The sequence below is a fragment of the Salpingoeca rosetta genome, assembly GCF_000188695.1.
Source record: "Salpingoeca rosetta unplaced genomic scaffold supercont1.13, whole genome shotgun sequence".
Classification (NCBI taxonomy): domain Eukaryota; class Choanoflagellata; order Craspedida; family Salpingoecidae; genus Salpingoeca; species Salpingoeca rosetta.
Window position 1 is genome coordinate 279,734 of NW_004754921.1, and position 12,500 is coordinate 292,233.

Here is a 12,500-nt window from a genome sequence, read left to right on the forward strand (position 1 = left end):
TGTGTGTGTGGTGCAACGGCTTGTGAGTTGTATTTGGCCTCTGTCCTTCGGTCGTGTGTGTTCGGTTCCGTATCATGAACACATTCACGCAAGCGCACGCACACATACACGCACATGCGCGTACTCGCACGTTCCCCTCTCTCCCCTCCCCGAACACACTCACGCACACACGCACACGCACACACGCACACACGCACACGCACGACCGCCACCAGTGGCTGGAAGGAGGTGTGGCTGTTTGCTGGGTTCCTTGCTGTCGCTGTGGCCAGCGTGCTGCACTACCACTGCCACGTGCACTTTCAGGATCTTGACCGTGTTGCATCTGCGCTCGCTGCTGCTGTTGGGGACGTTGCTTTCGGCGTGGGAGCGTGCCCTTCTCCCAAAATGACTTGACGCCGTGTGTGTCTGTGTGTCTGTGTCTGTGTGTGTGCGTGTGTGCGTGTGTGTCTGTGTGTGTGTGTGTGTGTCTGTCTGTCTGTCTGTCTGTCTGTCTGTCTGTCTGTGTGCGTGTGTGTGTGTGCGTCTGTCTGCCTGTCTGTCTGTCTGTCTGTCTGTCTGTCTGCCTGTGTCAACCTATGTTTGCCCTTTTGTCTTTTGTGGGGTCTGTCTCCCATTGCTCTGTCTCTCTGCCTCTGTGCCTCTCCGTGTGCACGAGCGCTGGTGATTGTTACCACTCGCTGATACCTAAGTCGAATAAACGATGTGATAGCGCTGGGTCAATGAATTGAATGTGCGTGTGCCATTCCGCATCCAAGACATTGCTGGGTGAATGGTGCCGTTATTCCAGTTCATGGCCTCTTGGGTTTTGTAATGCATGCATCCAGAGCATCCTTTCGTGATGTGACACTACAAAAGCTCCTCTTGACACTTCTATTTTGTTTTGTTTGTTTGTTCTGTTTGTTCTGTTTTGTTTTGCTTTATTTATTTATTTTTGTGTGTGTGTGTGTGTGTGCGCGCGCGCTTGTGTTGCAGCTCTGCTGTTTGCTGTTTGATTGTCTCCGTGCGTGCCAATGGGTACTGCACTGGGTTGGTGTGCACGTACCTGTTGAACAGACGTGAATCAATTACGAACATGCTTCTTGGAAACAGCGGAATTCTGTGCCTGTCCATCATTTTCCTATTATCAGCTCAACGGCTTAATGGCTCTTCTTGTTATCCAGAGACATCACATGGATCACATTGTCATTGGATTTACACTCACAACCTACATACTTTGTCCATTAAGCTTGGTCTCATCACCACCGTGATGCATCAGGCTTTGGGCGACTACCTTGAATGCCGGGGTTGGTTGTCTTCGTGTACTCGACCTCTTCTTGAGTTGTGCTGTGTCATATTTGAGATGTCCGGTTTTTTTTTTTTTTTGTTTGGTTTGGTTTGGTTTGGTAGCTGTTGTTATTGAGGTTGGCTCGCAACGGCGTGCGCCGCAGCCAGACCGCCCATCAGCAGACCAACGCCCGAGCACACACGTGCGCTGCTGAAGCTGCGATCCACGCTGCAACTTGCAATATTAGCCAAACTCGGCTGACATGGAATGACCTCACATCAAAACAAAAAAAAAGTGGAAATGCGGAGACCAACACACCAACACAACAAGCCAAACACAGACATCCGCCTTTACAGCATGTCATCACACCATCCACACCTGCTCATGCGATGTGCATTATTGTTCTTTCCTTCCCCCGTGTTGGCGTCCGACAATCCAACTCAAAACGCCACACAACATATGACAAGGAAAGAACCACTTCCCAACAGCAACACAACAGCAACACAACAGCGACACCGCAACAATCATTCGCTGGTCATGCAACTCCCTTGCCACCCTCTCACCCCATCGCACAAGCACATTCATAAAACCAGTAAACCAGCAAGCAGCACAACTCCCTCCAACATACAATATCCGCACGCTCTTCCTTCGTTGCACAACAGCTGAAGGACAAGAATTGGATGCAGTCCAGTCATTTTCATAACAATCAATACAATCAAGCCAAGCATGCGTGCTCGCACACCCCACGCCACAACCAGAGTAACAACCTAACAACACAGCAATGGCATTCTCACAACACAACATCATCAGGCAGTACGTAACACGTACGCTCTTGCGCGCGCTGCCCCAACTCATGCAGCGCATGCCAATTACTAAGCCACGTGCTGCTTCTCTTCCCAGAGCAGAGCAAGCGGAGAGGTGCAATCAACCATGGCCACATCCACAGGCACGGCACCGCCACCCCACGGGCTCACCACCCCAACGCACATGCCCTCACACGCCGTGACAGCCAGAGTGCCATTCTGCTCCCGAAACACAACCCCTCCCTCGTCCCCCTTCTTCAGCTTCCACATCATCATGGGATCGCCAATCTGGCACTCGGACAAGCGGTGGGGAACAAGGTAGCTCATTTCTGCCATCGCAGCCGCTGGGTTGCTCAGTGCACCACCATGATCGCCATCCATCGTCCACTTGGCCAGCCCATCACACGCCCCAGCCTGCACCTCAGCCGTGCTGCTGTTGTCCACGGCCCGCAAGCACAACCCGCTCGTCGCTGTGGCGAAGAACACACCCTGCGCAGGTGCAGGCGGCGGTAGTGGTGGTGATGGCGACGGCGGTGGGAGGGGTCCAGGCGGCTGCCAGGGCCCCCAGTAGCCATGGTACGGCCCCTTTGCAGCTGCTTTGGCGGCGGGGTCACCCCTGTTATCGCCGGGGGTCTGGTAATATGTGGCGTCGTATGCAGCCGCGCGGGCAAGCAGCTGGCGCAAGAGCTGTGGGCGTTCGCGTGCAAGGTCAACGTGCTCCGTTTCATCCGCCTGCAGGTCAAACACACACCCCGGGTCGCACACGACGCTGGAGTTGCTGCCGTCGTCGGTGGAGTTGGGCATGTGCACGCCCGGGTAGAAACCGTACGGCTGCTTCCCACGCACGAGTTTGTACTGGCCCGAAATGAGAGCTGACGCTGCCACGGGGATACCGCCAGAAAGGGGCACGTCAACCCTGGGTGAGGTGCTGTTAGCGCCCGTGAGCATGGGCCACATGTCGAAGCCGTCGATGGGTGGGAGGTTGCTACGTGCGGCGCGGTGGTCCGTCGGATCCTCGCCAGCAAGCCGCGCCAGCGTGCTGTACCAGTCACATACGTGCATCAGCCCATGCACGTTCGTGCCCACCATATTCTTGGGCACGACGCCACCGGACACAAACGCCACTGCTCGCACACCGCCCTCAAAGTCTGCTGTCTTGGCACCGCGAAACGGGTAGTTGTTGGCGTGGTCGTGCGGGCCCCCGTTGTCTGCACGCATGCACGAAGGGAAGAAGGGTAGGTACTGGTGGTGAGCAAACGAATGCTCATTCGAACTGTCAGGTGAACAGGGTGATGACGCAGACACGCGCACAGGCACGCAAAAGAGGGGGGGGGGGAACAACAGTCAACCAGAGACGACGCAGGGTGATAGAAGAGCTGCAAGACAACAGGGTATGTACTTACACATACATGTACACACGTGTTCACGACAAAAAAAACAACAACAATCTCACACGTACAACACACGCACACGCACACACTTACACACACACGCACACACTTACACACACACGCACACACGCACACACACGCACACACACACACACGCACACACACACACACACACGCATATACACGCACACACACGCACACACACACACACACACACACACACACACACACACACACACACACACACACACGTGCACACACGCACACACACACACACGCACACACATGTGCACACCACAGCAGGGCAACAATCAGTCTATCATCGACACCACAACCACGGCAGCCAACCTGATGAGAAGATGATGAGCGTGTCATCGAAGAGACCAGCGCGACGAAGCGCGAGCGTGACGTTGTTGATGGCCTCATCCACGGCAGATACCATGGCCAGGCAGTGCTTCCGTGGCCGGTAGTCCACGTCAGGATACTTGTCCAGAAACCTGTCTGGGACTTCGAGTGGCGAGTGCACGTTCTGAAACGCCAAGTACAGAAACAGCGGCGTTGTGGGATCATGCGCGTGGATGATCCTCTCTGCCTCACGCGCGTACATGAACGTGCCATAGGTTCCGTTCTCGCCATACGCAGGCTGCGTGTCCCGCCACAAGTCAACGTAGCCCTGCCGGATCTGCGAGTAGTGGTGCTCCGCGCCAGAAAGGTAGCCGAAGCTGCTGTTGAACCCGCGGTGCACTGGCAGGCGGTCCGGTGAGCTCATACCACAGTGCCACTTGCCAACTTGATGCGTGGCGTACCCGGCGCGCTGCAGCACCTCCGCCAACGTCGTCATGTTCTGATCAATGCCGCCGCCAGGTACGGGTGGCGGGCGGTTCTCCTGGTTGACGTGGATCGGCAGTCGCCCAGAGAGCAGCGAGCTCCTGGTCGGAGAGCAATACTTGTAGGTGTAGAAGCGGCGAAGCATGGTTCCGTTGCGTGCCAGCTCATCAATGTGTGGTGTCAGCGGCTCATCGTTTGTGACGCCCGTGTTGGCGTACCCAAGATCGTCCACAAGGAAGTACACAATGTGCGGTGGTGGATGTCTTCTCATCTTGTTCTCCTTACCGCGGAGACCATGAGCCGCAACTTTACTGTCACCAGCATCAGCATGGTTGTCGTGGTGGTCCTGAGGGTGGTGGTTCAGCTGTTTGTCGCCGTTGCCCGCCACACCTGCCGCCCGAATACCCTTGTCCAATCCGGCCATGACACAGACAAGCACCACAACCAACATCGGCCTCACCATCATCATCGTCATCGTTTCTCGCCGTCGAAAATTCACAAACACCACAACGAATTGTCCACAAGCAAACACAAACAAACACGGCTGCGCTCAGTGTGCAAGCAAGAAGCAAGCAAGCAAAAGCAAAGTTGCCACTTTTCTCTTGTTGTTGCTTGTTGCTTTTAGTTAGTGCTTTGTTGCCGATCATCGCTTGCTGGACCTACCACTGCGCACCACACCACACCACACCACACCACACAGCCTGGATCAACACATACGACACACAAGCAAGCAAACAAGCAAGCAAGCAAGCAAGCATGGCTCACCGTGGAGTTGAGGGTGCCTTTGGCGACCTGGCCGAGCGCCGCGCTCGCGTAAGCAGCTTGTGCTCACATGGCACTGGTTGACGGTGTTGATTCGTTACGCACGCACGTTCTCGCTCTCCTGTTGTTGTTTCTGACCCTCTTCATATCAACTCACTCACATGCAAACACACATGCAAACACACATGCAAACACACATGCAAACACATGCAAACACACACACACACACACACACAGGTGGACAGCAAGTATGACAAGGAGCTGGAGAAGATCCACATTGCCTTTATTGAGGCCAACACAGGCGAGAAAATGACAGGCACCTTCCAGGAGTGGCTCAAGTCCGGGGTCGTCCTGTGCAAGTGAGCTTAGTTTCAATTGCTCGATTGATCGTGGCTTGGTGCATCCTACCAGCCACCCTGCTCATCACCGTTGCTTGCCCCTTCACTCATGTGCGTGCAGCTTGATCAACGCCCTGCAGCCGGGATCTGTGAAGAAAATTCACCCTGGATCTATGGCATTCAAGCAGGTGAGGCCGACCTCCACAACTCGCATTCTGACCCCACAATCACAAACACGCAAAGCGACCAGCACAAGCCTTTCTCATCAACTCACTCGCGACACACACACACACACACACACACACACACACACACACTCACGACACACGCGCACACACACACATACACACACAACAAAGATGGAGAACATCTCCAACTTTCTGACGGCGCTGCCGGCCTATGGCGTGCGCCCCGAAGACGTGTTCCGCACCTCTGATCTCTACGAGGGCGTCGACATGACAGCGGTGCGTAACGATCGCGCGCGTGCGTGCGTGTGTGTGTGTGCGTGTGCATGTGCGTGTGGTTCTCTATTCTGGGGGGTCGTACAAGTTCGGTATGGAACGCACATGTATGCACATGCGGTTGCTTGCTTGTCCGTGAAGATGCGGTAATCAATACTGCAATCATCTGACACAAGCGATGTGTGTCTTCCTGCTGCACCTCTACACGCGCGTGTTTGTCTATCTTCGTCATCGCCTCCCCCTTGGCTTCTCAACATGCCCGTCCCTTTTTTTGACTTGTTTGTTTCAGGTTCAACTCTGCCTCGAGAACGTGCGCCGCGTAGCAGACATGAAGAAGAAGGTGTGACAGCCTCATTCAGGCTCCTCCCACAACACACCCACACTACAGCACACGTGCACACACACACACACACACACACACACACACACACACACACACACACACACACACACACACACACAGCTCATGTTCACACTCTCATGCACACGTGAGCACACCTTGTGTGGATCCCTTGTTAAATCACATCACTGCCACTGCTGCTGCTGTCATCTCTGTTTTCAGGGCGTCAAGGTTGAGGCGCAGGCCCCGCAGCGAAACCCGGTGTCGCTTCCAAAAGGCAGCGCCAAGCTCGGTGAAGTGAAGGCCCCCGCCAGGTGAGGCAGTGGGCACGACGGGCGAGGTCGTGGGGTTATGTCAGAAGCTGCAAGGGCTGATTGCCTTGCGTGTGTGTCATGTTCACTCGGTTTCACCCAACCCATCAGCTTACACACAGATACGCACACGTACACAAAACCGCACACACACACACACACACATACAACAGCAGCGGCAGCGGGCCAAAGTATGCTGAAGCGAAGACGGACGACGCGGCGTACGGCGATCTGGCAGAGCGAATGGCGCGCTTGAAGTCAAAGTACAACCCGGAGGTGGAGAAGGAGGTGCGGGCGTGGATTGAGAAGAAGACCGGGGAGAAAGTGGAGGGTGACTTCCAGGCCGCCTTGCGTGATGGTGTCATCCTGTGCAAGCTGGCAAATGCCATCAAGCCTGGTGCGGTTGCCAAGATCAACCAGTCCTCCATGGCCTTCAAGCAGGTACGCTCGTGGATGTGTGTGTATGTGCTGTTGAATGCGCGTGCGCGCGTGAGAGTGGTCCTCTGTTCCATTGCGTACGTGGTTTTATGAACCTCACATACTTGGTTGCCACATACTCATCGCAATCCACACACACACACAAAACACAACACAACACAACACAACACAACACAACACACACACACACACACACTCCCACACACACACACACATACACACACACACATACACACACACATACACACATACAAACAAACAACGGCCAGATGGAGAACATCAGCAACTTTATTGAGTTTGCGCGCGGCGCCGGAATCAGCTCGAGCGATCTCTTCCAAACGGTCGCCCTGTACGAGGGAGAGAACATGACACAGGTCCTCTTGACCCTCGACAACCTCAAGCGCAAGCACCCCTGAACATATCCACCCGCACTCGTTTGCTCCATTGCCTTTGCATGCTGGTCTGGTTGCTTGCGTCCTTGTTTGAGTGCTTGTGGCTGCGCACGCGCGTGCATACGCAAAATGGCGTGTCTCGAAGGACAGCCAGCCAGTAAACCTCGTCTTTTTGTGTTGATTTGATTGCTTTGGTGTAACTTGCATGGCATGTATTGGGGTGCAGAGTGGGTTGCAACCACAGCCACGACAACCGCCACAACAACAACATCATCCATCAACCGACAGCAGCGAACGTACTCGCTCAACATCCATCACCCAAACTTCAAAAAGCTGCAACGTACAACATTATGTGACACCATCAAACCCACCATCAAACCCGACGACAAAGCACCCCCCCCCAACGCACAACAACACAATATCATTCACTGTCGTCACTTGGTTGGAGGCAAAACGAGGGCGCCGGCACAACGCGCAGCGCACCGGAATCGCACCCGAGCACACACACGCCGCCATCAAGCGCCGCCGTGACGCAAGTTGGCAGCGCATTACGCAATCCAGCAGGTTTCCACACTTCAACACTCGGCAGCTGCGATGCCATCCCACCAAGCAAACCACCAGAGCCACCATTACCAGCGCCAGTGGTGGCCGCCTTGCACACCCCGGGCATGTAGTAGAGCTTTGAGCTGCCGTTCACAGCAACAGCGTCGCCACCGGCAAGAACAAGAACATCTGTGGCCGTGTGGTCACCGGTCGGCAGCACAGATGACACATGTCTGTCTGCCACCGTCACCACACTGCACCTGTGCTCCGACGCTACCAGCACGCGACCGCCACCGCAGTCCGCCAAGCAGTGCACGGCCGCCTGCTCTTCACGCGGCGCCCAGCCGCCAACAACCTCGCCCATGCGGGCATCCAGCACGCCCACTCGCCCGCCGTATGTTCCACAGCACAGGTGCTCGCCTCCATGCATCAGCGCAAGCGCTGTCACCGCGTCCCGCTCGTGGGCAAAGCTGTCTGGCAGCACCTTCCACGTGAACGCAAACCCCTTTGCGCGCGGGTCAAACGCAGACACCTCTGCATCGGAGTGACCGACGAAGACGACGCCGTGCATGGGCGCTGGCAGCATCGTGTGCAGCTCCGCCCCCTGCAGAGACACCACTGCCTCCGTGTGACCCGTATGCGGGGACCACATGTGCACCTCCTCAGCGTCGCACGACAGCAGGCGCTCGGCCCACGCCGCGCACACCACGCTGGCAACGGACCGCCGATGGTGTTCGTACACATACACGCACTCGCCGCTCCCGTATGGAAGCCTGTCGCTGTCATCACCGCCTGCAGCAGCAGCGCGACCACTGAGATGGAGGCTGTGCGGCGACGGGGTGGTGGCTGCTGTTGGTGTTGCTGCGACCGACACAGTCGCGGATGATAATGGCGGTGGCGGCCAGTTGTACAGCAGCGATGATCGGGAGGACGTCGATGCGGGCAATGACGACGGCAGCGATGACAGCGACGAAGGTGGAAGCACCATGCGGTCGCTCGCAGCGTCGCCCCACAGCAGGCGGCTGGCGCTGGTACGACGACTCGTGCTGGCACTACGGCCACGCACGTGGGTGCTGCGTGTTTGGGATTGAGGAGAAAATGCTCCACCCCCCTGCGCAGCTCCAAACACATCGCCACCATCTGCACCACCAGTGGCGGTGCTCGTGCTCGCCCATGCCGTTGCTGCTGACGCTGTTGGGTCATGATGTTGCTCATCATGCACATGTCGGTGGTACTGCTGGTGATGAGCGTGGCGATTTGGGGATAGGACAGACCACAGTCGCACTGTCTTGTCCCGACCAGCAGAGGCAACAGCTTCACCCCACGCACCAAACGTGCACAGTGCACGTACGCGGTGTTTGTGCGACGGGCCCTTGAGCGACCGCGCACGCATATCAGCAGGCGCCACCACACCCGCAGGAACAGGGGCGCTGGTGGTGGTGCGTGGCACAACGCCCTCTGCCCGCCACCGCGCGAACGTCATTCCAAACCAGAAGGCCTCGTCCTCCCGTCTCGCCGCCACAGCTGCTGCCGCCTTCTTTGCACTCATCGCCATTCGCCCACCACTGCCACTGCCCAGTCGCCCGCCACCCGCGCTGGCTGCCGTTGTTGTCGTTGTCGGCGTTGCTGTGGCGGTCGTGGTTGGTGGCGACACCATGTCTGCTGGGGGTATTGCTGACGACAACGACGGTGATGATGGTGATGGTGCGATGGGGAAGGCTGCGGGTGTTGGCGAGAATGGTGACGTCTGGGAATTGTGGGCTGCGCTCGCAACCGCCGTTCTTGTCCTCGTTGACGGCGTTGGTGTCGAGGGGCCATCGCTCCCCTGCTGGTGGTGCTGGTGGTGCTGGTGGTGCTGGTGCTGGTGCTGGTGCTGGTGCTGTTGTTGTTGTTGTTGGTGTTGGTCATCGTGCACGGTGGAGACCACGACTGCGTCGTTGTCTTCCGTCACCCGCCACTGCCGGCGCCCCTCCGCAACCATCCTCGGACCCGACACATGACTGCCACTGCTGTCCTGGCCAGTGTTGCTCGCATTAGCAGCGTGCGCTTTTGCCGCCACAGTGCTGTGCGCTGTGGTGTTGTTGTCACCTCTCGCACGTGTGTCGCGCACCGAATTGTTGCTGGCCACTTCCTTGGTGTCGGTTTGCGGCGATCGCGGCGGCGGGAACAGCATGGCCACGGCCTCATCGGCCTCGTCTAGGTGATCATACATGATCTTTTCCAACACGCCGTGGTGCGGGATGGTTGCGCGTAGCTGATGCTGTCCAAGTCTCTGGCACAGCTGCTGGTAGATCCCGGCTGCAAGTTGGGGCGTGCACGCTGTTTGCGGTTGGCGCCGCCGGTGTGTTGCCCGACCGCGCCTCTCCTGGTCGCCACGATCAATGGCCGTGGCGGGTGTGGAGGTGGAGGCAGTGGTGGAGGCAGTGGCGTTTCCATTGCTCGCTGCCGTCACTGTCAGTGCTGTGTTGTCACTTGTGCCGGTTGACGCGTCTTCACCACCATCATCATCACCACCACCATCACCATCGTCATCGCCATCGTCATCATCATCGCCACTGTGCTGCGTATCGCTGTCACGGTGCCCGCCCCTGCGAGACGTGCCCTGCGCAAAGAGGAACGGCTCTAACAGACACTTGACGCTCGGCAGAAGTGTTGCGAGCGCTGTATCGCGCCCGACGGCGTTGCACATGGTCAGGACGAGACGTGCAGCAGCCAGCAGCAATTCGCGCTGCGCTTCCACCTCACTCGACAATTGTTGTTGTTGTTGTTGTTGTTGTTGTTGTTGTTGTTGTTCCTGCTGCTCACTCTGGCCATCGCTGTCAGTACCGGGCGTGCCTGCTGCCCGCGGTTCCTCGTCTTCTTGCTGTTCTTCTTCGCCTTCTTCAGTCACGGCATCTCCGTGCATTCGTGTCGTTGCATCGACCTGCGACAGCTCTCTTGTCATGCGGTCCTCAATCAGAAGGGCGTGTGTCGTTGCCATTGCCGGCTGCAGCAGCGACTCGTGCACGCGTCGGCAGTATGAAGCGGTGAGAAGGGAGGGCTGCACACACACGGACATGTGCACAGCACTGATGGCAGCCGCCCACACTTGCTGCGATTTGCTCTGTGAAAACATGTATGCGTGTGTGTGCGCGCGTGAGTGGGGGGAAGTATTGATGTCGTGCAACGATGCGTGTTGTGTCCAAGATGCGAGTGAAACAAAGTTGAGCTTGGATACGAGGCTAAATTGATGGTGGACATGGGAAGGCAACGACAAACTCATATGCAACGGGCACACACAGATGGCACACACACGTGCACATACCCACACCTCTGCTGCTAGTTGTGCAATGAGAGAAGTCAGCCACTCCGAGACGTGGCGGCCACCAGTCGCCAGGAACACCGCCAGCACCTGATGAAGGCGTAGCGCGGCAGTCATTGCAGAAGGATGCGAAATGCAGTGAGCTGGAAGGCAGCAGTTGGTCCCATATATTGCAGCCACCACGCCAGCACACACACACACACACACACACACACACACACACACACACACACACACACACACACACACACACACACACACACACACACACACACACACGATCACCGCCCACTCACCTCAAACAGCGTGTCAAGGCACTCCTCTGCCACGTGCATGTGCGCGTGTGCACATCCGGCGATGAAGACGAGGGTGAAGCGAGCGAGGTCCGGTTTGGGATGGCGAGACACAACAGCGGTGATGGCATGGCACACGAGCGGCAGTCCGCGCGGTGGGAGGTGGCGCATTGCCTGGGTTTGTCTGTGTCGGAGGTGTTGTTGGGTGATGGAAGGGAGGGGGGAGGATGGGTGGCAGTAGAAGCAAGTGGACACATGCACCCGTGCGCACGTCGACGAATGCACACCCACACTCACACACTCACACACCCACAGACCCACAGACCCACACCCACACACACACACCCACACCCACCCACACACACCCATACCCACCCACCCACACCCACACATGCACACACACACACACCCACGCGTGCGCGCATACCTACCGCAAGACAATTTGCTCTGGATGGTCGCTGGTGATGGCAACATGCAGCGGCTTGATGACGGCGAGCGTCTGCGCCACCCAATCAGGAAGGCGGACAAGAGGAAAAGCGGAGACACGATCCAAAAACCGGACAGCAGGGACGAATTCTGCACCAACAAGCACGCGCTCAACCACTGTATTAACGCCAGGCAATGAGCAGGAGGTAGTCGGGTTAGCAAGACTGGTAACGTGCGCATTCCTGTGGTTGAGTGTTGAGTGTTGTGGTGTTGCGTGCTGTGTTCGTACGCATAAGTTTGTACGCATATGCGTACGTTCATATGTGTGCATGTGCTGGCGTAACGCCACAAAGCGGGAGGGGGGGGGGTTGACGTTTGGTGAAAGCGAACGTACAATGTCGAAGCGAAGGGGTAATTTCACCGAGACATTTCTTGGCCTCCTGCAATCAGACAGGACAAACAGGAGCGAGGACATAACGGGCACCGCGACATCTGACGTGAGCGTTGTCTTTCCTTCGACTGGTGGTCAGGGTGGGGACAACAATGCCGGATGGAGTGTGCACAGAATGATACACACACACACACACACACACACACACACACACACAC

At 56.9% G+C, this 12,500-nt stretch overlaps 4 protein-coding genes across 4 annotated transcripts in view; 2 read left to right on the plus strand and 2 right to left on the minus strand.

The window, feature by feature from the left end:
* PTSG_05485 (uncharacterized protein) overlaps window positions 1–1,140 on the plus strand; it is a gene marked incomplete at both ends in the record, with an annotated part of 1,747 nt that extends 607 nt beyond the window's left edge. The window contains 2 exons of the mRNA XM_004993298.1: window positions 216–368; window positions 1,128–1,140. Coding sequence (XP_004993355.1) covers window positions 216–368; window positions 1,128–1,140 — 166 coding nt within the window. The remainder of the gene's footprint in view (window positions 1–215; window positions 369–1,127) is intronic.
* An 805-nt stretch (window positions 1,141–1,945) lies between these two features.
* PTSG_05486 (arylsulfatase) lies at window positions 1,946–4,780 on the minus strand. Its single transcript, XM_004993299.1, has 2 exons — window positions 3,807–4,780; window positions 1,946–3,275 (listed from the first exon to the last, which is right to left on the minus strand). Exons 1-2 carry the CDS (start codon window positions 4,759–4,761, stop codon window positions 2,137–2,139), a joined length of 2,094 nt encoding a protein of 697 aa, XP_004993356.1. The 5' UTR covers window positions 4,762–4,780; the 3' UTR covers window positions 1,946–2,136.
* A 105-nt stretch (window positions 4,781–4,885) lies between these two features.
* PTSG_05487 (uncharacterized protein) lies at window positions 4,886–7,505 on the plus strand. The gene is made up of 8 exons (XM_004993300.1): window positions 4,886–5,099; window positions 5,286–5,407; window positions 5,508–5,574; window positions 5,746–5,850; window positions 6,137–6,187; window positions 6,410–6,501; window positions 6,672–6,939; window positions 7,206–7,505. The coding sequence occupies exons 1-8, from the start codon at window positions 5,043–5,045 to the stop codon at window positions 7,350–7,352; spliced, it is 909 nt and encodes a 302-aa protein (XP_004993357.1). The 5' UTR covers window positions 4,886–5,042; the 3' UTR covers window positions 7,353–7,505.
* The window catches only part of PTSG_05488 (serine/threonine protein kinase), a 9,792-nt gene continuing 4,788 nt past the window's right edge, over window positions 7,497–12,500 (minus strand). The window contains exons 15-19 of the mRNA XM_004993301.1: window positions 12,286–12,331; window positions 11,897–12,068; window positions 11,469–11,649; window positions 11,182–11,262; window positions 7,497–10,974 (exon numbers count right to left, since the gene is read on the minus strand). Of these exons, the coding sequence (XP_004993358.1) occupies window positions 7,750–10,974; window positions 11,182–11,262; window positions 11,469–11,649; window positions 11,897–12,068; window positions 12,286–12,331 (3,705 nt within the window). The 3' untranslated portion in view covers window positions 7,497–7,749. The remainder of the gene's footprint in view (window positions 10,975–11,181; window positions 11,263–11,468; window positions 11,650–11,896; window positions 12,069–12,285; window positions 12,332–12,500) is intronic.